This window comes from Colias philodice, chromosome 13, assembly GCF_061535455.1.
Source record: "Colias philodice isolate Cphi_HAF_F1 chromosome 13, ilColPhil1 Martin Lab GWU primary, whole genome shotgun sequence".
Taxonomy (NCBI): Eukaryota; Metazoa; Arthropoda; class Insecta; order Lepidoptera; family Pieridae; genus Colias; species Colias philodice.
The window spans coordinates 146,585-173,777 of NC_143098.1; the positions used below are offsets into that span (position 1 = coordinate 146,585).

At 34.0% G+C, this 27,193-nt stretch overlaps 1 protein-coding gene across 2 annotated transcripts; it reads left to right on the top strand.

The window, feature by feature from the left end:
• Window positions 1–25,391, top strand: yellow-b (L-dopachrome tautomerase yellow-b). Of its 2 annotated transcripts, none has more exons than XM_089702166.1 (3): window positions 1–89; window positions 20,729–21,000; window positions 23,929–25,391. In XM_089702166.1, the coding sequence occupies exons 2-3, from the start codon at window positions 20,736–20,738 to the stop codon at window positions 25,026–25,028; spliced, it is 1,365 nt and encodes a 454-aa protein (XP_089558292.1). In that variant the 5' UTR covers window positions 1–89; window positions 20,729–20,735; the 3' UTR covers window positions 25,029–25,391. The 2 variants fall into 2 exon arrangements, with proteins under 2 accessions (XP_089558292.1, XP_089558293.1); XM_089702167.1 differs by lacking the exon at window positions 1–89 and adding an exon at window positions 18,676–18,808.
• The last annotated feature ends 1,802 nt before the right edge of the window (window positions 25,392–27,193 follow it).

Here is a 27,193-nt window from a genome sequence, read left to right on the forward strand (position 1 = left end):
CGCGGCACCGGTAGAGGTAGCCCGTTCGTGACGTCGCGCAATAAGTTTCATTTACTCGCACATTCATTACATTCCGTTTCATTTATACGGTGAGTGTATTGTTTTGCATTTCACTCGTGATAACGGTATCAAACTGTGACCGGCGAACGTTTGAACAAATCGCAGGAATTCGCAGTATGTAAATTGTAATGACTAACTTGGTGAAACTTTTCATACGTTGAAAAATTTCCTCGCTAATTTACTCCGGTACCTCTAGTAAGAAAATGTCATCGTTTACAATAATGTAGGTAATTAAACAAATAAACAACTATTCCAATAATATCAATATAATTATATACTGATATCGGTATAATTTATGAACTTGTTTTTAATTTATTATAATATTTGCATTATCTGTGATAAAGAATAAACGTTAAAAAGTTCCCAAAATGTCCGACTGACAGTGACAAATGAGAACATAAATTTTCTTAAAATTAACATGAACAGTTCCACTTTAAATTAAAATAAAGTCTGTAAAAAAGTTGTTTTGTAAGTTAATTAAAATTAATACCTAGTTTTAATAATAATCAACCTCATATTAAATATATCTATTTAACTTCTCTTGATTTAATTAACATACGGAATCAGCAATTTAGTTAAACATCATAACATGGACGTCTTGGTAGTTGGTGGTTCCTGGTTGGGTTGTTGAGGAAGTGATTATGAGGAAGAGGAGGAGGAAGAGGAGGAGGAAGAGGAATTTTCACACACAAATTTAGAGGATGCGGATGAGGAAGAGGATATTTTTTGAGGAAGAGGATGCGGATGAGGAAGCGGAAGAGGAAGCGGATGAGGATGAGGATGATAGGAAATTATAATCAAAATTAAAAATCAAAAATTTTTAAAATTAAAAATTAAAACAAAAGCCATTCTCCTGTCTCTTGATGTTTAAGGTTAGGGGAGTTTAGCTCGCCCGATCGCGAATTTACTTAGCCTGTAAGTACTATACTATTTGAGTCACGAGCCGGACTCAGATGAGCTTTTGTTTATGCATATTACTTGAAAAAACCCACAGAAAAAACCTAATCTATATCAGTGCCAGAAGCGACATTAGGCGATTTCCACAAAAAAAAATCTAACTGGTAGATATTATTATGTAAGCTTAAACAACTTGTTTGTTTTTTAATTTAAAATGACTTTTGACAAACATTATTTGGTAAAATATGTTTCTTCTGAGTATGAGAGAAAATGTTATATTATTATGTTTAGAGATAAGTGTTAGGCGCAGATATAAATATGGCGGTATGACTCTACTCTTGTTCGTTAGTAGAGTCCGACTCGTAACTCAAATACATAGTTTAAATAGGCTTTGTAAATTTGCCGCCCGATCGGATCAGCATCCTCATAAATATCCTCTAAATTTTGAGGAAGCGATAGCGGAAGAGGATTTTTTTATTTTCATTTTTGAGGATGCGGTAACGGTAGAGGAACCCAAAATATTGCGGAACTTCCGCATTATGAGGAAGCGGAAGAGGAATCCTCAACAACCCTAGTTCCTGGCTCTAAAAACATAAACTTTTTTTGCACGCCTCATAAGCGAAGCGTTGAGGTGGGTACTACTGTCACTTCGCGCAAAACATCTGATTTTTCAAACTTAAAATGTCTTTATGTATCATACATTGCACTTGTAAGATAATACCTACACACACATATTAAGAAAAAACACTATTTTTAACGTTCATGATATTTTTGATGTCATTTTTGTTATTTAAACTAGTTAAAAAACAGTTTAAAAAAGTTCTGTCTTGGACGTCCGTGTGTCTGTATGTGCGGATCCTTTTTCTTGTTAACACGATAGCGACCGAAATACTTTACTAATCGAGTCTTTTTTTTTCTCTTACGCTTGAGTATGCTCAGGAATAGAACCCTTTCATTTTTCAGGGTCTGATTCGATGTGGTTTAATTGTTATTAAATAAACAAAAATAATAATTAATAAATATTTATTAAAAAAAATAATGAGGCGTGCACTTTTGGATTTTCCAAATATTTTTAATTACAGGTACTTAATTTCCTAGTTTTTTTAACAAAAAAATAAAACCTGTAATAATATATAAGTAGTTAGTCTATTTCATTTTTAGGGAGATTAATGTGTGATTTGACTAATATTATGTACCTATATATATGTATAAATAAATTATTAATGTTTTTAATAGTCTAAGCATATAATATGCTATAGTTTATATACCATTACCTACGATTTTGAGAAATTTTTATGTGATGAAAGTTTCGGCATGGAAAATAAACTAGTAGGTACCTACCTACCTATCGAACAGTGAAATAAAAGTTCCTGTCGTTTGCAGTTTGATGGTCCGATTTGGCAATTGCCATACCTACCTATATAGGATAGCATATTTTGGATAGCATAGCATAATAGAATCGATTAGATTGAGTTGTTTTTTTTTATTAGGTTTAGGGAGGTTTCGTTTTTTACACAGGTTAAATTTTAGAAGAAAACATTTTCATTAACACATAAAATTGGCGCCCAAATCTACCATTCAAAGTAGGGATGTAACGATACATGATTTTGCCGATACGATACCGATACCGATATTTGTAAGTAATAAAATATCGGCGATACCGATACCGATACCAATATCGATGGCTTGGTAGAAAAATAAATAGTGAATTACGCATAAAAGTTACCAACATTTAACAGAGACTCAACTGTAAATCGTATTCTTTTAAATAACAATGCCAAATCAAAAAACAAGAAAACCATTTATTATTATTTTGCAAAGTCAGTTAAACTTTAAGTTATATATATTTATTAGTCCATGGTTATACACATACAATCAGTTCCTAATAAAAGTTTACTATTGGTAGATAGAGTTTTTTCAAAAAACAAAGTGCGCACGTGCGGGCGGCCAGACCCGCATCGTTCATTAGGCGCGGTTTTTTAATTATTTGATATCGGTATCGGTTGTTTTATAATCGGTGATACCGATATATCGGCTTGCCGATTATATCGGCCGATATATCGGTATCGGTATCGTTACATCCTTAATTCAAAGGTTTGAGGAATTTTACGATTTAGAAATTGGTACCGCTTACATCTTTTGGAATCGGTGGTAAAAGATTTCTTCATGTAGGCAATAAAATATACAGTATTGACGATTCAAAACAGTATATTGAATAAATAAATATTTATTAAAGATTTCATAAAGGTAATAGCTAACTATGCATTAATTATTATTTTAAACGTGTACGATAAAAACAGTAAACAGTCACGTGCATTGATTTTGATTCGTACCAAGAAACAGCTACAGCTTGCACTTTCATACTGTTATTGTTATTTGTGTACTTATTAGGTATTAAGACAATTAGTCCATTGAATAAAAAGTTCTAGAGTGCGTGAGTTAGTAACGTAAAATGTTTCTTCGGAAACATGTCAAGAGTCCCTAGGTAATAAACATACTAAAACCCCGGACCACTAGGAGGAGCCCCGGAGTGGGGGGAGGGGGGAAATGGGTCCATTTTTTCATTTTTCGCTTAAATCTCAAAAACGGTACATGTTAGAGAAAAACTTTCAAGGAAAAGTTGAAAGGCCATAAAATTATCTACAAGTAGTACCTGAATCATTTTTTCCTATATCCTACCGTTTCTGAGTTATACGCAGTAAAACATGATTTTGGCTCAAACAATTTCCACATCAATCGATCAAAAAATATTTATTTCTTCCAAAAAACTCAAATGTGCAACTTGTGACCGGTACTGATAGATTGCTCTTAATTAGGTCTATAATTGGTAAAATAAACACATTCCTTCATGGAATCCTTTAGGAGGAATCGATTGTCAAAATATTATATTATGGTAGTTTGAGTTACTGAACTTGTTCTTTTTATTTTTTTCTTCCAAAAAACTCAAAAGTGCAACTATTGACCGGTACAGATAGATTGCTCATAATTGGTTCTATCATTGATAAAAATACCAGATTACACCACGGAGGCGTTTACGGGGAATTGAATTTTATTAGGGTAGTTACGATACTTGAACTTTTTATTTTTTTTCTCCAAAAAAACTCAAAAGTGCAACTTGTGACCGATACTGATAGATTGCTCTTAATTAGGTCTATAATTGGTAAAATAAACACATTCCTCCATGGAAGCCTTTAGGAGGAATCGATTGTCAAAATACTATATTAGGGTAGTTTGAGTTACTGAACTTGATCTTTTTATTTTTTTCTTCCAAAAAACTCAAAAGTGCAACTTGTGACCGGTACTGTTAGATTGCTCTTAATTAGGTCTATAATTGGTAAAATAAACACATTCCTCCATGGAAGCCTTTAGGAGAAATCGATTGTCAAAATACTATATTAGGGTAGTTTGAGTTACTGAACTTGATCTTTTTATTTTTTTCTTCCAAAAAACTCAAAAGTGCAACTTGTGACCGGTACAAATAGATTGCTCATAATAAGGTCTATCATTGATAAAAATACTAGATTCCACCACGGAGGCGTTTACGGGGAATTGAATTTTATTAGGGTAGATACGATACTTGAACTTTTTATTTTTTTTCTTCCAAAAAAACTCAAAAGTGCAACTTGTGACCGGTACCGATAGATTGCTCATAATTAGGTCTATCATTGATAAAAAAAACCAGATTCCACCATGGAGGCGTTTAGGAGGTATTGAATTTTATTAGGGTAGTTACGATACATGAACTTTTTAACTAACTACCCTAATAAAATTCAATTCCCCGTAAACGCCTCCATGGTGGAATCTGGTATTTTTATCAATGATAGACCTAATTATGAGCAATCTATCTGTACCGGTCACAAGTTGCACTTTTGAGCTTTTTGGAAGAAAAAAAATAAAAAGTTCATGTATCGTAACTACCCTGATAAAATTCAATTCCCCGTAAACGCCTCCGTGGTGAAATCTGGTATTTTTAGCAATGATAGACCTAATTATGAGCAATCTATCTGTACCGGTCACAAGTTGCACTTTTGAGTCTTTTGGAAGAAAAAAATAAAAAGATCAAGTTCAGTAACTCAAACTGCCCTAATATAATATTTTGACAATCGATTCCTCCTAAAGGCTTCCATGGAGGAATGTGTTTATTTTACCAATTATAGACCTAATTAAGAGCAATCTATCAGTACCGGTCACAAGTTGCACATTTGAGTTTTTTGAAAGAAAGAAATATTTTTTGATCGATTGATGTGGAAATTGTTTGAGCCAAAATCATGTTTTACTGCGTATAACTCAGAAACGGTAGGATATAGGAAAAAATGATTTAGGTACAACTTGTAGATAATTTTATGGCCTTTCAACTTTTCCTTGAAAGTTTTTCTCTAACATGTACCGTTTTTGAGATTTAAGCGAAAAATGAAAAAATGGACCCATTTCCCCCCTCCCCCCACTCCGGGGTTCCTCCTAGTGGCCCGGGGTTTTAGTATGTTTATTACCTAGGGACTCTTGACATGTTTCCGAAGAAACATCTTACGTTACTAACTCACGCACTCTAGACCCCCCTTGGAGGGACTCATTCAATGGACTAAATGCAGCAAGTAACAGCTTACAAACCGAGGGTTAGTTTTCAATAAAATAAAACGACATAGGTACCTACCTACCTATCTAGCCACTTAGCCAGGTAGATCCTTAAACAAAAACCCCTTTTAAACTGTTAATACGATGTCAGTCCGGTTACTCTAATTGCCCCTTATCAGAAAGAACTAAATTGGCCAAGTCTGTAATTACACTTTCGATTTGAAGCAATATGGACCGGGTTCGACTTTGCATTATATATCCTGAAAATAACTACGTATGAGCTAATAGTATGTACTAGAATTTACGAAGTCACGCGATGCTAGATCGGTATATTATGTAAATTTGTTTAACTGGTTTGTAGAATATAAGCGGGATCGGTATCACATGACGGAATATGTTTCTGCGATCTTGAGTTGCATGTGACTGCTCCAATTAGCAATGAACCTTCTATGTGGACGATGTCAAATCGTGGAATTTTACCATTTACGATTCTATCTTTATCTGAGGACAGAAATTATGAGGTTCTCCCTAGTCGTTTATACAGAGGGTGAAACGACGGGATAAAAAAGCCTGTCTTTCATGTTTTGAATGTTCTATATCACATATATCAGATAAAATTATGGTCACCTAAAGCCTAAATTAGTATTGTCAGACCTTGTACTTCGTCTCTACTTTAGCGTATAAGTCTACGCTGTATAGCGTGCATTTGTATTTGCGTGTATAAAATATTCAATTTTTTATTATCTCCTGCGCACTTGGCTAGACTTCGTGGAGACTGGCCGAAATTCGATCTCAAGGTCATTATCATTTAACAGGTAGATTTCATTTTATGTGAGCGTATTTTTATTTATTTCTATACTTAACGATGCTTGTTTGGATATATTCGATTACCTACATATTCTCCTCTATACATTTTTCTGGGCAACTAATAGGCCCATTATAAGTTCCGATGAATAAAAGCTTAAAATTATATTATAATTACCGTTACAAAACAAAAGTTGATCGAAATATCAAAACAATATAAGTTGATAAAACTATTTACAAATGAGTTTTAATTTAAAATGCCACCAAGGGCAAACACACAAGAAGTAGGATAAACTTTGTAACAAAATATATTAAAAATACCCTTGATCTGTTTGCAGTCCTAAGTCCTTATCGTTTTATTAGCTATAATAATCTAATTTATAACACAATCGATTTCAACAACAACTGCGACTCGATTCCAAACAAATATTTGTCATGTACTTATTTACATATTTAAGAAAATATATACCAATCTGATAAGCAACCTTATAGCAAAGGTGCTAGAGTCGATAAAATACTAGATGTTTTCTTATAAGTTTTTCAATTAGCTTGTAATGAAAAAGGCAAAGAAAATAATTCGAATTGCCATGGTATGGCGGCAATGGCGGGCACTTGTATAAACATTCCAATACAATTTCTATTATTATGTTTAACCTTGCAGTTACTTGAAGGTCTCATTATATACAATTAGTTCGACCACTTCAGAAGGTACTCTGTTATTTCTAAGATAAAGAAATTACTGAGCTATGCCAGGGTTGCGGTCACTAGTAAGCCTAGAGAAGATTGTAAACTACCTAGCTCAAATACTGTGGTACGAGGAATCTACAAATGTAGGTAGGTACATTAATTTGATGGTTGGAGGATTAGATAATTATTGTGCACATTGCTCTGAAGGAACTTAGAGGCCCAGTTCACATTGACTTTTGACTGAGCTTTTGAAAACATGACCAGAATAGTTAATTAAAATTACAATGGATGCAAAGCTCCAATTTATTCATCATTTCATCATTCAGTAAGATTAGAGGGCTCTGTAGTTACCAGGGACCACGCGGGACAGTTACGAAAGTTCATGTTTCAAACTTTTTGACAGTTCGGACAGTTTGGACATCTAAGTGGAAATCAAACTTTCGCATTTATTTTTCCTTATTTTATTTTTCTTGCTCCAACATCACACCCTAATAGCTGCAATGCATACATTGCGGTGATTGGAATATTTCAATTGAATTCCACTTGTAGAAATTGCCCCATCCCAAATCCCATGGCAAGTCATTTTCTTTGATTACAGTTCATAATGTTCGAAAACTACTATTCCATTAACCTATTTGCAGTTACTTGGAGATCGACTAAATAATTTTTGTCATTTATATTTTATACACAAAATAATTTGTGTACCTCAAAAGCCAATTTCAAAAGTTTGTTTGATAAAGAAATTGAATTTCGTTCATGTTGTTATTACGAACCACTTATCATTGTCATTGTCCAGAATTAGTAGGTCATGGTGTACTAGAGCAGCACGCTGTCGTCTCGTAAATACCTTTACGGGTTATAGGAAAGTCTCCTCTAACCGAAGTGAATACAGGTTATGTTGCCATGCACATATTGGCTCGCAAGGCGACCCGTACAGGAAATGTCAGCGCATTGCTTTGGTTCTTTCCGTAAGGCCTTAAAACTTTAATTGCCACTCGGAAGCAGAAATTCCCAAAGGGACAAGGATTTATAATTGCACCGAGTGTAGCCTGGGGCTTTCCCTGATGAGAGGAACGAGCGATTACAGCCATTTGCCTGCTAATTGAGTCTATAGAATGCTCGTCTCTTGGTACTAGTTTAGAAATTAGGGTTACGCAGTTTGTTTGTAATAATGATTCAACTTTGTAGGAAATGTCCGCGATTTTTCATAAAAGGGGGGGAAAGTATGCATGAAAATCACTGTGAAAGTTTTTGAAAATACAAAAAGAAGCTTAAAAGCTTTTTTATTATTGCATAAAGGACAGAAAAGAAAGCATAACAAATAGCTACATACCGTAATTTTAGTAACATTATGCTAAGATAAAAGCAAAGCTTGCATATGAACTAGTAATTGACAACATGACGAGAAAATACAAAGGAACAAGAAGAGTTTTCTGCACATGAAAGAAAATCACACGCTCTCAACGACGTGTGCTAATTAACAGAAAAAAGTTTAAAACTATCTATAACTCATTTTGACATTAATTTTCTAGGAAACATAAAACGTTCATTTACATGGACATTTCTAATTAAGTACCTATTTTATTTTTAATTAACGGTAACTAATGGAAGTGTGATATAAATACAAACGAATAAAATAATGAAAATACGAAAAGAACTTACCTATTTAAAACCTTCCTAATTAAGGCACATTTAAAAAAATAAATGACCGATACTGTTATTATTCGGTGTAATTTTGCATCTATGTAGTATATAGTTTTTATTTTTATATAGGTCCTTACTGTAAGAAGCGTTATAATTTAAAATTATAAGTAAGTACCTACTTATGAAATATGAATTCCAAGAACTAAAAATAGCTATATTAATTAAATAGCTTTGTTTTTGTTCCAAATAAAGAATTTTTGAATTTTGAATTAAAAATAATTTGGATCTATGTTAAGGAATTTTTAGATTCCATTAAGTTATAAACTGCATCGAAGAAACAGCAAGCTTTTTTTGTCATAAATTAGTTTATTTTTATTTTATATTTTTCTAGTTATAAGTTGGTTTTATATTATTTTTTATGGAGAATAGAAGACTATATTCTGTCTAGAAAAGGCATCGTACTCGACTCATGATTGACTTTTGTGATTGAGGTGGATGTACATGGTACATGTATGTGGTGAAGGTACATGGATTCGAATCAGAAGTTGAATATGTTTAACGTATTTTAACATTATAAAAAAGTGTATGAATTAAAAAGTCAATTACCTACGAATTCTCACGAGAAGAACAGAAGAACGTTCGCTTTGGGAAGCTTTTATGAAATAGCTTCCCAAAGCGAACAGTGCATGGAAATCGTAGGCAATGAGTCAGCTTAAGTAAAAACACGATCTGAAACTATATTCAGTTGAATTAATTACTATTATTAACTGCTCTGATATGACGTCATCTTATTGTGCACATTCCGTGACCACGGTGAGATTAAATTAATTCTATTAAAATCTTAATGTAATTATTTGTGATTGAATGGTCGTAACGATGTAGTTGTGTAAACTGTACTTTTTAATGTGTAATGCGATGATCCGATTAACGTGGCAATGAATACGTAACGAAGCTGTGGAAGGCTGGTGTGAAGACCTTACTCACCTTACTCTTCTATACAAATATTATAAAGAGGAAAGGTTTGATTTTTTGTTTGTTTGTTTGTTTGTATGAATTGAATAGGCTCCGAAACTACTTGGCAGATTTGAAAAATTCTTTCACTGTTGGAAAGCTACATCATTTCTGAGTGACATAGGCTAGGTTTTATCCCGGAAATCCCACGGGAACGGGAACTATAATAATAATATAATAATAATTCATTCATTTATTCAAGTAACCAGGACTCATTTTGTTAGTAACAATTATAATCTTAAAAATTATGTTAGTAAAAATAAAATTTATTATGACTGCTAGAAATGTACTCCACCGCTACAGAGCTATCAAGGAAGCAGACAGTCTGCAGCAGTGGTTCACATACCAGCAGTCGAGCCGACTCGCTATACAGCGCATGATTTCATTGGGGCTGTCCCGCACACGGCGCACCAGGGATGTGCATCTCTTTCGCATTGTAGCGTAAAAACAGTCTATATGAGCTTCTGCAAACATCCCTGATGCGCTGCAATAACGGGGCAGCCCCATTAACACCCGGAACGCATTATTATATTGAACACGGAGCGAGCTGTAAGAATGTTGAGTATGACTAGCCCATAGGCTGCACGTGTAAAAAGATGTACAATACGCACGAAATAGGGTTTTTTTAACTTCATTAGAACAACGTGCAAACCTACGAGCTATCATATTTGCCCTCACTGCCAGTGCCCGTCGTTCCCTTTCAATATCATCATCGTCTCTGAGTCTAGGGGTCAATATGTGTCCGAGATATTTGAATTTAAAGACCCTCCCCAATGGCACTCCGTTCAAACGTATTGGGGGTAAAAAATGCGTAACTCGGCGCCCAGACTCAAAGACCATGACTTCACTTTTCTTAGTATTGTAGACCAATCCATGAAGAGCAGCGTACTCTTCACAGATGGCCACTAATCTTCTAAGACCGCAGATTGAAGCACTCAGCAACGCCATATCATCTGCGTAACTTACATTGTTGATGCAAACTCCATCAATATGACAACCAATCCTTTCGTTGCTGAGTGATTCAATCAGCTCGTTGACATATACATTGAAAAGCGTGGGCGAACTTAACCCCCCCTGCCTCACGCCGCATTGCAGCCCAAACGGCTGAGATAAAGCCCCCGCCCATCGGACTTGATTGATCTGGCCTCTGTACCAACATTTAAATGTGTTAATAAGAGAGGACGGTACATTAGCTTTCTTTAACTTATCCCAAAGGATATCATAAGAAACCAGATCAAACGCCTTCGACAGGTCAAGGAAGCACGCATATATTGGCGTATTTCGGTCCATATAGTACTTGACAGCCCACTTTAAAGACAATATTGCACTTTCCGTAGAAAGTCCCGATCGAAATCCAAACTGATTTTGGTGTATTTCTACGTACCTGTTTAGTTGTTCATTAAGCAGGCTGTCAAATACCTTTGCAATTACCGTTGCAAGAGAGATAGGCCTATAGTTGGTCTGGTCCGCTAAATCACCTGTTTTATTTTTAACAATTGGCACTACGATAGTTTTTGTTAAATCACTGGGAAGATACTTATGCTGAATACAAAGATTAAAAAACATTGATAACACTCTCGATATGTGAGGCCCTGCATACTTTAGGTGCTCAATACTTAGACCATCGTGACCGGGAGACTTTCCTTTAGACATTTTACTTATTATTCGCTGAATTTCTAAAGCAGTGACTTTAAATTCCCGATCATCCTGATCCACAGTATCAGGCACAGACAGACTCGGACCTAATGGAGACGTAACTTTAAAATGCTCTTTGAAGAGGTTAGCAATACTAACAGGATCATTAGCGCCACCTACAGATACAGGGAGGCCATGTTTACAGTTCAGTTTGTTAGTCTGTTTCCAAAAAGAACGAAAATCTTTACGCGAATGATGTGACGCTAAGTTGTCCATTTTGATTTGTTCTTCATGGTTCTGACACCATTTAAGACGTGCTTTAAAAATTTTTCTAGATTCACACATCTCATTATATTCAATTCCAATGTGTGGTTTACCCCTCCGCGCCCATACTGAATATTTATACCTGGCCTCCCTGTATGCACCAGCCACAAGTCTATTCCAACCTATCACTACTTTCTTGGACTTGCTACGTCCCGAACAGGCCACGGCAGAGTCACTGAGACCACGCACAATCAATTCATACAACTCGTCAATTACGCTATAATGGCTTTGATTATTACAGACGCCGTGCATGCAGCTTCTCAAGACTATAGGGCACTGTATTAAACTTAATTTTTCATGACATTTACTTGTATAAGATTTTATTTGATTTATATTTCTATCGCCCCATATAGCCTTGTTTACACTACAGCTAACTGGTGATTTTTTCACACACACATTCACACTAAGGTCCAATCAGTATCACACTCTGACCGTGCGCCCGACTGCGAACTTTCCGTTACACATAACGGTCGCGGTGTTAAAGTACCCTCTATATTTCTCGTAGTAATTTTGCAGTTCCTTTGTTTCTGAGTGTGTTTATTATTCTTCGGGGATGATGAGCAATCCGTATTCATCATGCTATTAGTTGGATCATCTAAATGTATCTCTGTTACAGGGCTGTTTTTTGCAGCACCTCTTTTATAATTAATGTTACGAGACTCTTTTATAGGTAAACTTAAGCTGGTTTTAATATTGTGAACGTCTTTCTTAACTTCATTTAATTGACTCATTGAAGCGAAAGAATTTTTAAAATCTTTAATTTCATTTTGCATTACGGCGATTTTCTTAAGAAGATCCGATACATCTAAATGGTCAAATGTAATTGGTGGTAACTTTTCTAGTCTTCTAGCAACAAAAACTGGTAATGAGTCCGGTTCGGTGGATTTGAATAAGCCAATAATGTCATATAATGTTCGGTTTTCCTTCCCTTGTCCTTTCCGTACGAGTTTTTTCTTGTCAATTTTTACCGATTCAAAAAGTAACGCCTTTGATTTTTCAATTTCTTCCGTTTGAAAGGCTGATACACAAATTCTTACGAGGCTTTCTTCATCAATAACCGATATTTTATTCTGCACATACGCGAGTAATTCATCGATGATAATATTACAACTAATACATTTTAATGTATTCGCCATTATTGCAAATTAAACGTTAATGCGCACAGACACGTCTCACCGCCCCGCGCGCGCGCGCTGAACTATGCGGGTTTTTTTTTGAAAACGCGGGCGAAGCCGCAGGCGGAAAGCTAGTTATTAAATAAATCTAGTGTGATTTTGATACGATGGTACGATGACTGTTTAATAACTGGTTAATTAATTATTTACGTGATATCTACCGCAATAAAATACTAATAAACCTTTAATGACGGCATCGCAGTTAGTCATAGAAGAGGAAAATAAAGGAATCTCCAAAATTCATGTTTAAACTCGATTCCTTGAGTTATATAGGTTTTCCTGAAATGTCAAGTTTCCTCTTGAGGTTTCAAATTCAGTATATACAGATTTACAGAAATAAATAAATCTCGGACTTTGAAATATAAGCAAAACTACATTTTGTCTAATAATATGTAGTTACCTAGTTACAAGGTTTCGCACGAAGCTTTTAGATAACATCGGCATCGCTATACGCATTTATGTTTAAATGTCTAGGTAATTTTCTATTCATGTATTTATGAATCCGTACATTCCAATCAGATAAGGATAATTAATAATAAAAATTCAACTATATCGGCAGTTATAGATGTAAAGTACAAAACTTTAAAACCTTTGGACTTGACTTAATCATGATAATATGAAGTCTATCTGCTGGAGTATGTAATTTCAACGTTAAAAATTGTTTCGAGATTATAACAATTGAATTTTAAAGTGTTAGTAGTCACAATAACGTATACGCATTGTAATACAATTGGAAGGTCAAACTTGCCTGGTTACTGGTTATTGTAATATAAGTATTATTGTCTTATTATTTTCCTATGAAACCGAATCAAGTAGGTTTACAAGAGCCGCCTTCTTATTATACTGTCGCTCTAAGAATGTATAATCAGATCAGCCTCATATTAAAGCATACTGTTTGTCATACAAAATATGTATGCGGATGTGGCATTTCACTAAATGCATTATGTAATAAGATTGTTATATGTATTGAATAATATTTGCAAGTAAACCGCGCCGCGCTTCGCATTTTTCTAAAAATCTAACCGGAAAATGAAGTTGCAATTTACTGCAATTCTCTATCGTTATTTACTACAGAGAGTACTTAATATTATTTATTAGAGTTTAGTCACTTTTTTTTATTTTTATACATATACGTTTTACAAATTCTTGGTCTATTTTGCATACTTACCTATTTATAATAATCTAGTACAAACAGAGAAAATCACAAGTCAAGATCAACGAGTCATAATCGGCTACGCTTTATCGGAAACGCTTCTTAGTGACATATCACACTAGCGGATTGCGAGCGGTTTCAAAGCGGAGCGGGTGCGCAACGAATACGTTGCGGTTGCGCAGCGAATTCGTTGCGGACGCGTGGCAGATGCGCAACGTTTACGTCGCAGTCATGTACACTCATTAACAAAATGGAATCCGTGCTGGTTGTTACTTATAACTTGTGATAGTATAATAATTATGAGATCATTATTTTTTACGAGTTTCATAACATGTTAATGTTTAGGGTATTGTTTTATCTATTAAATCTTGGTCGAAATGCAATCAGATAACTTAATTGCTCATTAAGAAAGTTCATTAGTGAAATAAATGTTAAAGCTCCTTAACTAAAACAGGGCTATCTTATTATTAGATAAATAGCAGTGAATAGAAAATTTTATCAAGCAACCAGCAACTCACTATCACTTTGCTCATAATTAGGTTCACAAAATCTCTTTATAACATACGTTGCTATGGGAGAGATTATACTGGTCAGTCGTTACATACTTTTGGAATGTATGGTACATTCTAAAAGTCCTAGTAATTCAATTTTATAGCACCTTTTTTTAACAACTCCAGTTGTTATTACATCTTTAGTTAACTGTTAAGTAAGTGCATTTCCACAGTACGGTTAAAAAATTGAGTGCTACAGAAACGATGGAAATATTGAATGGAAGTTAGGCAAGGTGGAAGGGCTGGCTTTTGTGCGAGAGTATACAAAATGACGCGTCCGCAACGAATTCGCTGCGCAACCGCGGCGTGTTCGTTGCGCGCCCGCAACGTATTCGTTGCGCACCCGCTCCGCTTTGAAACCGCTCGCAATCCGCTAGTGTGATATGTCACTTAAGCAAAATCACGCTTTTATAAGCTTACATTAAAGTGCCAGGTTATACGTGTGTAAAAAAGATTTTCATTTTGTTTTCCATCTGTTCTTCGCCCTGCACTGACATACAGCGTTTGTATTAAACAATCTAGTTTGATAAATATTCGCATTGATTTCGAGATTGAGTCACTTATTGTGCATTTACTCATTAATAATACACAAAGCTTGTACAGCTGACACAGAAACCTAGTGCGGTTCACAAAAACAATACCTAACCGGTCTACTGTTGTACAACGCTTACAAATCCGGTACAAGCCATTTTAAACACTCGATATGGCTATTTTTGTGAGTATTAATAATGGATTAATGGTTTAGGGCTGCCAACAAATACTTATTTTGTATTTGGAAAGTTTTAGTGCCTATAGATAAAGCTTTATCATAATTTAAAAGTTTTTGCATGTGGTGTTAGCCTTTAAGTAGCTGTTGCATTTATATAAGTTATTTTGTGTTCTTGTTTCTGTATGTTTGTGTTGATGTAAACAACTGTTGGCTGACCTTAATTAAATAAATAAATAATTTGTCAATGAAAACGTATTCTCAAAATAAACTTCTCAGTTTCTGGTTTTATCATTGTTAATTGTTATCATAGTCAAACCAGTTTGACATCGCTAAAGTTAATGGTGTGTGTGGCATAACAAGTAATTTATATTAGACCTATTCTGAAAGGTTAATTCTAAATCATAAAGTAGTCTTACATACCGTGGAAAACTCTCTACACTCAAAGTTAGAAATCCTTGGCAACATTAAATTATTTTGTAAGAAAGCCTGTTCTTAGGGATGGTGTAAACGATAAACTATAAACGTATGGCATTATATTTTAAAAATCTTGATAATAAAGCAATAAAAGGTTTTTATAGGATTAGAAAAGTTGGGCGAAACATAATAATATGCATTCGTATGAGTTTTTAAATTTATGGTATTATACTGTTTCATATTCATTCAGTGAAAACAGTACATATTATTATTTTTATTACAATAATTATAATCACTCATGATTGTATAAATCTATTATAATTTTTAGATTTTTCTGTGACCATTTAGATAAATGCGCCAACCCTGGCTTCTACCACGCAATTCACGGTAACGTTGCATAAATGTTGAAGTTTTTAGAAAACGGCTTAGATATTATGTACATAATGTAACATGTCCTTATTGAATTTAATTTATTTTCACTTTGTTCAGTGCGTATTTTATTGTAAAATATTAAGTGACAGTAAAATATTATTAAGAACGATGGTGTTGGTCTTTACGTGCAGAGGGATTTGAATTAAACATAGGTTATAATGTTTTGTAGATAAATGAAGTCATTTCAAGACAAAATAATTAAAGAAAATAGGTAACAAAGCGTTTTGTAGGCTCTTAGTTTATACATCTAGATGAACAATCACGTTTACAATTTTAACTTATCCCAAAACTTATCCGAAAATCAGCCGCGAATTTTAGGTGTCATAGTTACTGCATAATCATAATATAACAAAGGGCCGACCTTTTGTCATTTTTCCAAGGTGTTTGTTTTCATAAAAAGCTTTGACATAGTTACGAATTACGTATAGACCGATGAGCAAGGTAACACTTTATTTATTTGTTACTACATAGTTACATACTTACTACTTAGGTTACTACGTATATTAATCAAGATTTGGCTCTTTAAATTTTTCAATTCTTACTTTTATTGATGAGTATAAAGAGGATATACCAAATACAAGTTATCAGCTGCTGATATGCACAAAATTGAATACGTGCCCTTGACTTTAGCAAGTGTGCTAAACAATAAGAGGTTCATTGGCCCCTCTGTTATCAGTAGGGTCACGTAATGACCACTAAGTGCAAACAATACAATTGAATAACTTACGTAAAGTCTATTGTTAAACCTATACTTACTGAATAATATGAATTATGAAGGACTGTCTAACTCTAAGTAGAGCCAATGGTAGGTACCTAATCACTTAATCAGTAATCATAAATGCAATGTTTAAATAATATTATAAATAAGTATGTAGTTACTAGTTATATTGGTGTGATAATTACAAAGCCCATCTTATTTGTTGATATCCTCACCCCATCAATTACAGATGATAAAAAATGTTGATGAAGATGTACGACGTTGATGATGAATTGTAATCTATCGCGCTGAGCCAGTTCTTTATAATAATTACTTACAATTGTTTTTTCCATAAAAGCTTTGTAAACTAACATTCATGAAATTCTTAAAATAACCTTAAAATGTATGTAATCGTGTAGGTATTCCTTAAAAAAGCGAATTTACATACTTAGTATCAATTTGTATCGAATCTACCGTCTCGTTCGGAATGTTGAGTACCCACATCACACATGTGGTATGACACACTTATCTAAATCTTAAATGTTCAACTGTTGATATTCTTAATTAATTGCTGCCTTAAAAACAAGTATAATTGCATTTACAATAAAAATTAAAAATCCGTTCGTTTTATTATTTGTCGAAAATGGTTATGTCGATAAGTACCTACCTACCGTTCAAATATTTTTATCGATTCGTTTTAAATTTTCATATGAAATAGTAAAACCATTCTAACTACCTTAGTAAGTTTAAGAAACTAAGGATGACTCTTCGAATCCATGTTTCAAAATAAAACTTTAGCGACAGTTCGTCTTAATTTTTATTGTTTGAAATATAATAGGAAGTGTATGTTCACATGTCATAAAACTGTGCATACAACTTATCAAGTTGTTGCAAGTTTTGCGTATGTATGAGTGTCATAAACGCAACCCACTTTCCTCTATATTTATTTATTTCAGCGACTGTTCGTAACTGCATTCTTTGTTGTTTTTGGAAATTTTCTAATTACTGAATATATTATAATCCTCACGTAATTATTAAACAGAAGAAAGCACTATGTAGTAATAAATATTAAATACATGTAGCATTTTAAAAGGTAGAGTTAGAGCACATAATTTATAGTTGCTATTTTGCTAATACGGTTAGAGCTTATTAACAGTCATGTCGGTGCAAGGCAAAGTTGTCATACACACTGAAGCACATACAATTTTAATATATTATATAATATGTAGTGTACAGTTGCAAGGTCACTTAAACATTGAACAAAATAATCTCTATATTGCTCAATGTTTATAGAGATATATAGATATCTCTACATATTATAAGCAGCTCTATCTTCTATGATTTTTGGCTTTTTTTCATTCGAGAAGATGTAATATATGTAATATGAATAATGGAAAAAACAAGTACTTAGGTATCTAGGATTAGCATAGAGTTTCGATTATTATAACTGTATTTTTCGATCGATCTCTAATCTGCAAACCAATACAAATCAAATCTTCGTTTGGTTATTGACAAGCTTTTTGTATTGCTTAATCTAATTGCTTGCGGCTGTATTAACTTTATTTATAGCGTGCATTAATAATCAGTAAAACATTCAACCAAAGTAGTCAATCCATTAAACTGTAATTTTTGCATTCGTATATTATTCACAGAAGGTACCTACGTTAAACTAGTTTCCAGCGGCCCAGTCAATTCAAAGTCATTAACTGCTACATAATAGGTCATTAAATGTGTTGAATGAATTCGCTCGTACTGCGTACAGAGCTAAGAGATCCCCGTTCGCGACTCCGCAGAGGTCCAAAGAAGGTAGACACGTGAAGCAACGGAGCGTGGCTCCCCTGGCCCCGCTCAAGGTCACTCCTTTCTAATTCTGACTTATATCATTGTAAACATTGTGTCATGCGTTACGTGGATTGATCGACGGTTTCATATTTATGATTGTTATGTTTTGTACGTCTTGGTGTATTTTGTGAGCAAAAGTGTCGGAGTGTGAATTTATTATAATAAATAAGAACATTTTAAATTATTTGTTTATTAGTGTGGGTAGGTACTTACCTATATGTACCGGTTTGAAATTAGTATTCATCTAAGTCTATAAATAACTCAAATTAGACTTTAATTTTATGAGTTTCTTTATATGTAGACTACCTAACAGCATAAGATAAGTTTCTCGGTAGTATTATAAACATCATAAAAACCATTGAGATAATATTACTACGTATGGAGGAGACACCACGAACAAAATCTGTGCGCCATTTTTTTGCTCTAACTAAGTTTTAAAAATTATTATTTAGTTAGGTACTTAACGATGAAAGTTATTCCTTTGCACTTTTCCGTATTATTTGTATTATTTGTGCAATATCGTAACACACACGAAGGCATGTTTGATGCGTTTCACTTTAAAACCATTAAAAAATACCGCTCAACATACGTCACATGACGTATGTTGAGTGGAACATAAGTGATGTAGGCGGTGTCGTCTCCTATTAATATTATCTCAATGATAAAAACATACTAAAAACAGCATCGTCCATTCATAAAATATTAGCAAATGAGGCCGCAAATTGCCCAGTATGACACATGCCCTGTTTTGTGGGTACGGTATTCGTATTATGTGAGCTGTGACCTTGACAGCCTGTGCCAAGGTCAATGACCCACACCCAGACCGGTCCGAATCACTTTCGGCAATCGCTTTTTATGCCTTTGCAAATTGTAACGCCTAAAGTTTTACTATAAAAGGATGCGTTGTTTCAATATTATTTAAATTGGTTGCTGTTTATGGTAGTGGCATTGTGATGATGGTGATAAACTACTGATTGGAAGAATGTTTTACTAGTTTGGTGAATTCAGGGATTAACGCATTTGAAATGCGCTGTATTGCAATAATGGTTATATTTGTAGCGATTTTTACGACTATGACGTTGAAGACGTTGGTGATCAGTTGATAAATGATATTGTTTCCTAAAAGGCACTAACAGCTAATTTATATCAGAAAATAAGCATAACTTCTTTACAATCTTAAATCATGGAACATTTTTATGGCATTAATTTTAGAAGTGCATTCCAAAACAAGTTAGTATTTGCCTCCCAGCTATGACCCTCAGTGTAATATTTTTAGACGACCCCGTGGAGATTTATTATAGAAATAGTAAATTACATTGAAGAAATTATACCTAAGAAAAAAGAAAAAACTACCTAAGAATACTTACTATAACTACCTTAGATACTTACTTACTGATACTTAGGGGATGAAAAATTCGAAAACAAATTAGGTAGTCTTAGTCACTCTACTCATACTGAGATCGCTTATTCTTATTTTGTCTTATTTTTGTCAGGTCTTACGAAATAAATCATTTAGAAACCTTAATGTCTTCAGAATTTCATGCTTGATGTTTTACGCGAAGACAGGTCACAGGACAATGTTATTTGGGCTTAAGTTGGTTTAAAAATAGAAATACTGAAATGAGGATAAACTTAAGTTTACCTCAAATAATTTCATCTTGTGCGGTTTATTACTCAAGACAGTATTTAGTAATTACCGAGAAAAATTATTAAACTGAAGGTTAAAAGATTCATTTATACTTAATATCCTAGGTACGTACTTATTATGTTTTTCTATCTCGAAGCAATAATTGCATTTACAGGATTTCCTGATAATGACTGATTTGTTTTAATTATTCAGTTGTAATTGCTTATTGCGACTGTCATTCAGTCATTGGTTTATTCTATTGTTTTATGTTCCGACATAAAACTAGAGCGTTTGTTTATTACTGGTAATTTGAGGTTAGTTTGCATAAATAGAATAATTAAGCAGTGGTCAATATTATAACATTCCCCTTTTTCTACAATCGACAATGTCAAATTTTATTATCTACACTACCCAGTTGTTTGATCATGAAACTAACCAATTCCCATAAGCACATCTCTTAGAAAATTTTACAAGATACTCATTTATGATTCCAGCTCCACAATGGGGGTACTGAAGACCCTCGTGATCCTGCAGGCGGTGTACTTCAGCACCTGCATGGAACAGCTGGACATCATCTACGAGTGGAAGCAGTTGGACTTCGCGTTCCCCACGCCCGCGGCTAGACAGCAGGCCCTGGACAACGGGTCTTTTATACCCAAGAACAATATTCCTATGGGTTTAGAAGTGCATGGAGACAGGCTATTTGTCACTGTACCGAGATGGCGCGCTGGTGTGCCTGCTAGTCTCAATTATATAGACTTAAAAGGTAACTAGACGTATCTAGGCTAGGAAATCGGAATGATGACAGTCCGTGGAATTTTTCTTAACCGCTAATGTTATAGGTGCATGGTGTGTAGGAATAAGGGAAATAATTAAATGTGATAGTGTAATAAATAAGTAGGTATTTGATGTTAATTTTTTAGGCAATCGTTGCAGATCGATATTCTCTGGTTGACTTTAAAATTGGCAATATTTCCTTAAACTGGGCAATCCACAATTTGTAAGACACGTAAGGAGATCGATCCGGAAGAGAATTATTGATTTTAGATCAAATACAACAGTTATACTATTTGAAAAGGTTAATTAAAGTTTTTTTCCACAACCTTTTACTGTTCAGTCAAATCTTATCCTAGAGATCTCATCTGTACTCTTATATAAATGAAAGAGTGGAGTGTCGTGTCTCCATATAATCAATAAGCGAACGACCAACAGCTGCACAGTAAACAATATTATCTCTTTATGGCGATATCCTGTTGGGGTCAAGATCGTTATATACCTCTTTATGTATTACCTATACAGGGTGTCCCACTTTCGGTATACTAAGCGCAAAGGGACTTGTAGTTTTGCATACGCTGAGTACGTAAAAAATAATTATAAAATTCCAGACGCATTTTTTTTATTAAATAGAGGAATTCTTAAAATTCCATGTGTACACCCCCAACAAGCAAACCGCCCAACTTTGCCACCCGCATGTGAGCTATCGTTTAAGATTATGTTTTCATAGACAAAATACTCACATTAGAGAAGCGGTATATGCCGGCTGCGCGAAGATAGAGACGAATACATGGATTTTAAGGAAAAATTTGGCAAAAAATTTTTCGCGTAATTTTGTTATTTAAGTATTTTTTATGTGATCAGTGTATGCAAAACTACAAGTCCCTTCGCGCTTAGTATACCGAAAGCGGGACACCCTGTATATTTTATACCGTAACCGTCTAGCTTTTGCCTTATGTACCTACCTTCACACGCAATCGTTCCCCATATATTTTGCAGTCTCTTTTACGCTCCCCTAGTTATATTTTAGTATTAAGGACGTACCTATACGTCCTGGGAGAAATTATAAACCATAATGTCTTAAAGCATTATTATTTCCAGTATGGGAAAGTGTTGTCGCTAGACGACCTATATATTTAGCTCTTCCATGTTTCCACACTTGAATAATTAATAGGGACATCATGGTAGGGGTACCAATTTTAACATTTAGTTCTATGAGCTAATATAATACCTAGATGTAAAAATGCGCTCAGTTGTTCAGACGAGAAAATGTAACAGGGACTTAGCTAATTTCGTATTTATAATATCAACAAGGATGTTATATCGGCCTAACGTAGATGGCGTAGGTAGTTCATTAATTTCTCATGTAATTGGGTGCCTATAGTGAAAGAATAGAGAGCGCATTTGCACACACTTGCATAAGCATGCAGGTAATATCGCTAGCACAGGCCTACTAATGTTCTACCTCAAGGTTTATAGGTGTGAAGAAAATGTAGGTGTGAAATCTATACTATTACATGTATGCATATTATAAAGCTATACAATTTGCGTGTTTGTTTAGTTGAACGCAATAAATTGATGAACTACTGATTCGTATTGTGAAAGTATTTGTTTTGGATATTGGGAGATGATACCTACTTATCGAAAAAGCCTTCATATAATTTTGCATTACGAATAGAGCAGCATCGAAAATTATTGCCAAAAAAATTATTGTTAACATACAAATTACAAAACTTATTGTATAGATTTTTTAGCTAAGGCACACCCCGGACACTCCATACAAAATGATCGTTTTGACAGTCACACTGTAGAGACTGCAAATGTGTGTGTTAACGCTTTATGGTTGGCACATTTGTGACTAGCGTAAAAAAAAATTCGCGTTTTTCTGATGAAATACATCCGTAAACAGCACAATATCTAACCATTTTCTACGAAAAACGATAATCACAAATCCAAAATAATAAAATTACTTTAAGTCAATTTGATTAATGTTGTCAATCTTCGTTGCGTATCGTCCTTGCAGAAAAATATGGCCCATTTTATGTCTGATCGCGCGGGGGTGAGGTAAGTTTAATTTTGGCGGGAGGCGGAGAGTGTCCGTTCTGTAGCGTTTAGCTACTATTATGTATTCTGTGGCTAAGGCTTAAATTAGACCTTACGTATCTACTTCATTCTGTTGACTAGCGTTATCGGTTCATTAATTATTTATAAGAAATATTATAACTTAAAATATCTACTGTCGATCACAGGAGCTTGTTTTTTCTATATTACATACTATGTATATTGTTATCTCGAATAATAATCGAGAGAAGAGACAAGATCTCGTTATAAAATATATTAATACATATGAGCTTCAAGCGGTCAATAAACATAAAAATATGCAAATGTATTACTCCGAATAATTTTCATATTACTAAAGCTTTTTATACCACCATTTATATAATAATATTTGTTTTAGGATCCACCTCATATAAAACTTTTATGTATCTAATATAGGTAGGTACTTCGTTTGAGACGAAACAATGGCGTTTTGTAAACAAGTATAATTTGCATTCAGATAATAACTTAAACAAATTCATAGAATTGTGAATGACTAATATATTAATTAATGGATAGCTTTATACACAAATATTTAATCCCAAATGCAAACAGTTTTTTATGTGTCATTTAGTTACTTCCTTATTTTTCTTATGCGTTTGTTTTATTTCGGTTTATTTTATTATTTTCAACTTAATTCATGTAATTTCATCTTATGCAAATTTTGAGAAGCCGTCGTAATCAAAAACATTTTGATTCCCAAAAACTGAATCAATATTTATCAGTCATGATATTATAGATGTTTGTAAACTGCATATCCGATTTCTTATTTAAAACAAATTAACTTCAACAGAAATTCATGATTATTTTTGTTGATTTCCAGATAATTCTACCAAGTCACCAGTGCTGATGCCATACCCTAGCTGGGCAGCCCACGACGCAACGAGCGGCAAGCCGGAGATCGTGTCTCCCTTCAGAGTCCGCGCCGACAAGTGCAACCGACTCTGGGTCCTCGACAACGGGAAAATTGGAAACTTGGAAAACGACACAGTAAAATACCCTCCAGCTCTTCTCGTATACGATTTACAAACAGACAAGCTCTTGAGAAACTATGTGTTCCCAGAAGATCAAGTGAAAGAAGATTCTGGCTTTGCGAACATCGCGGTCGAAGATACAGACTGCGAGGATACATACGCCTATTCAGGAGATTTGGGGAAACCCGCCGTAGTTGTGTACTCCTGGAAGAAGAATGAATCCTGGAGGATAACCCACCACTTCTTCCATATAAATCCTCTAGCTTGTGACTTCAGCGTTAAAGGTCACAACTTCAGCTGGACAGATGCCATCTTTGGTCTGGGACTGTCGGCGCCAAACGCTGACAACTACAGCACGCTCTACTTCCACCCGATGTCTAGTTACGACGAATTCGCAGTTTCCACTGAGTACTTAAGAAACCAGACAGTCGCAGACGAAAATTTCAACGCTTTCAAACTATTAGGAAGCAGAGGACCAAACGCTCAATCGAGCGCCTCTTTCGTCGACCCGAAAACCGGAGTGCTATTCTATTCCCTGGTAAATCTGAACGCTGTGGCGTGTTGGAGGACAACGAATAAGGAGTACATAATGAAGAATCAAGGCAGAATATACATGGACGACGAGAAGATGATTTACCCAACTGATATTAAAGTTGATTACAATGAAAATCTTTGGGTTCTGTCCAACAGGATGCCCATTTGGATGTACGGGGAGTTAGATCCCAATGATGTTAACTTCAGGGTGTTTTCTGCACCAGTTTTAAAAGCCATCAGTCACACAGCATGTGATGTAACGCCTAGATCTGATATATTAGATAAGTTTGTAAATAAGGTTAAGAATGTAACGAGTAAGATCGCCGCCAAAGTAAATCCTAATGCTGGAACGAGTGTCACTCCCGTGTCGTTAATAGCTGTTACTGTTTTCAGCTTATTGTCTTACTTTATGTAATAAGTGCGTAGGATGTAGGTACAACAACATTCCAAAAATGTCACTTTGCAAATGTTTTCATCATGCTTTTGTGCGCGCTGCGTTGTCGCCATATTGTTTTGATTAACAAAATATGATGTAAAAAACGATTTATAAAATCTAGAATTCATTTAACGTTTCAATGATACAAATGTAAATGCCTCGCTAGTTGTTGTTGCCATTTAAAATAGCGACATAAATTACTTCTAAGAAGGACCTTTAGGTATTATAAAAACATTCCAGTACAGTCTGTATGTAATTGAAACTCTATTCATTAGAAATGCAAGGTCTTGAAGCTTTCTCATTATTATCAATTAAGACGCAATTTTTTTGAGAAATTTTGATAAAAACAATTAATAATAATGCAATGCCAACACCTTTTTATTATAAAAATAATATAGTGCTATTGCTAGAATGTCCAGTTTATTCTAAAATTGTTCAAGTGGCTGTGGTTTAATCACGGCTTTTAACATATTTTTAATGTTACCGTAATATTTATTGTGATTTTACGAATTATTTGATAAATATATTGTACTTATCTAGTTTGTGCCTTTACCCGTGATATTATTTAAATATTAATTTAAGCGTAAGTTGCGGTATTGTCACATTGTTTTTTTTGTAAATATGTGCTAATGTTAGTTGTAATAAATTAAATGATATTATCTACGTTTTTGTTTTTATTTTTAAAGTTATTTTCCTAACAACAAAACACATCATCGTATACCTACATGTGTAAATCCTACATAATTCATACCTAAAAAGGTATTCTTTTAGGCTTTTCAAAACAATACTGCTTAAAAATGTTTTAATTGATCCAACCTTAAATGAGTTAAAATACAAAAATGCCTATGCATGGGATCCATAAATTCTTCAAATTTTCAAAACGATGAATAATGAAATTGCTAGCGACATCTTTGAAGGGACACTTGTACTACAGTCACGGTATGAAAATTGCAGAAGTCGCGTTGTACGCAGTTCATATAAAGATGATAGACTATAGCATTTAATTTAGTACTGTATTCGTTACATATTTAACATTTAATCATTAAAGTAATTACGTATTTATTTAATTCATAATAATATTACTTACCACAGATAATTTAATACAATATTGCATTCATTAATACATTAATAATTATTATTGGTGAATAAATATATAACTGTTTAGATATTGATATTCACGCTATCTATTGGATACAACTGAAACTATGATAACTTGAGAGCAGGAACAATTATGCTAAAACAATAATAATTGTTTGTGGTTGTGGTTTTACCAAAGTCAATTGAAGTGAAACTTCTTTATCGGGGTTGGAAAAAAATTTAGTGTAACATTTTTTCGTTACGCGTGACATTTTTCCGTTACGCGCCATCTTTTTCTTATCCCTACCACGCGTGATTCGACGTATTTCTGTAAAGTTGCATAATAGTTGTATACGTAGTATATTATTATTAGTCTGTGATAAGTAATAGGTATAGTAAATTAATTTTTGAAAAATAAGGTCATAAAGAAGTTTCACTTCTTACGTGTGTACACTAGTACACGCACACATTTTTTTTTCAGAATTTTCAGTTTGGGTATTTGCTTCGGTTGCGTGAATATTAAACTAAATGAAGAATTACCTACTTACGTATTTATATAATTTATTTTTATTCGTTAAATAAATAAAATTTTCTTAAGAGTGGGTATAAAGCAAAATTACCTACCAATCTTCTATTAGATGATACTAGCTTTCCGCCTGCGGTTTCGCACGCGTTTTCAAAGAAAAACCCGCAGGCCGCATAGTTCGTTCCCGTGGGATTTCCGGGATAAAACCTATCCTATGTGTTAATCCAAGTTACCCTCTATATGTGTATTGTGTGCTAAATTTCATTGTAATCGGTTCAGTAGTAGGTATTTGTGTGAAAGAGTAACAAACACACACATCCATCCTCACTTTCGCATTTATAATATTAGTAGGATAGGATAGGATAGGACTAGGCAAATTCAAATATTTTTTTTTACATAAATAGTTCAGATAAAAAATAAATACTTAATTCTGAACGTTATTCTTTTGTTCGTTATAAATAAATTGTAAGCATCTCTGCATCTACATTATTTTAGCAAGCCCATAATAAAGTTGCCGTCGTATTGCCGTAGTCGGATAAAA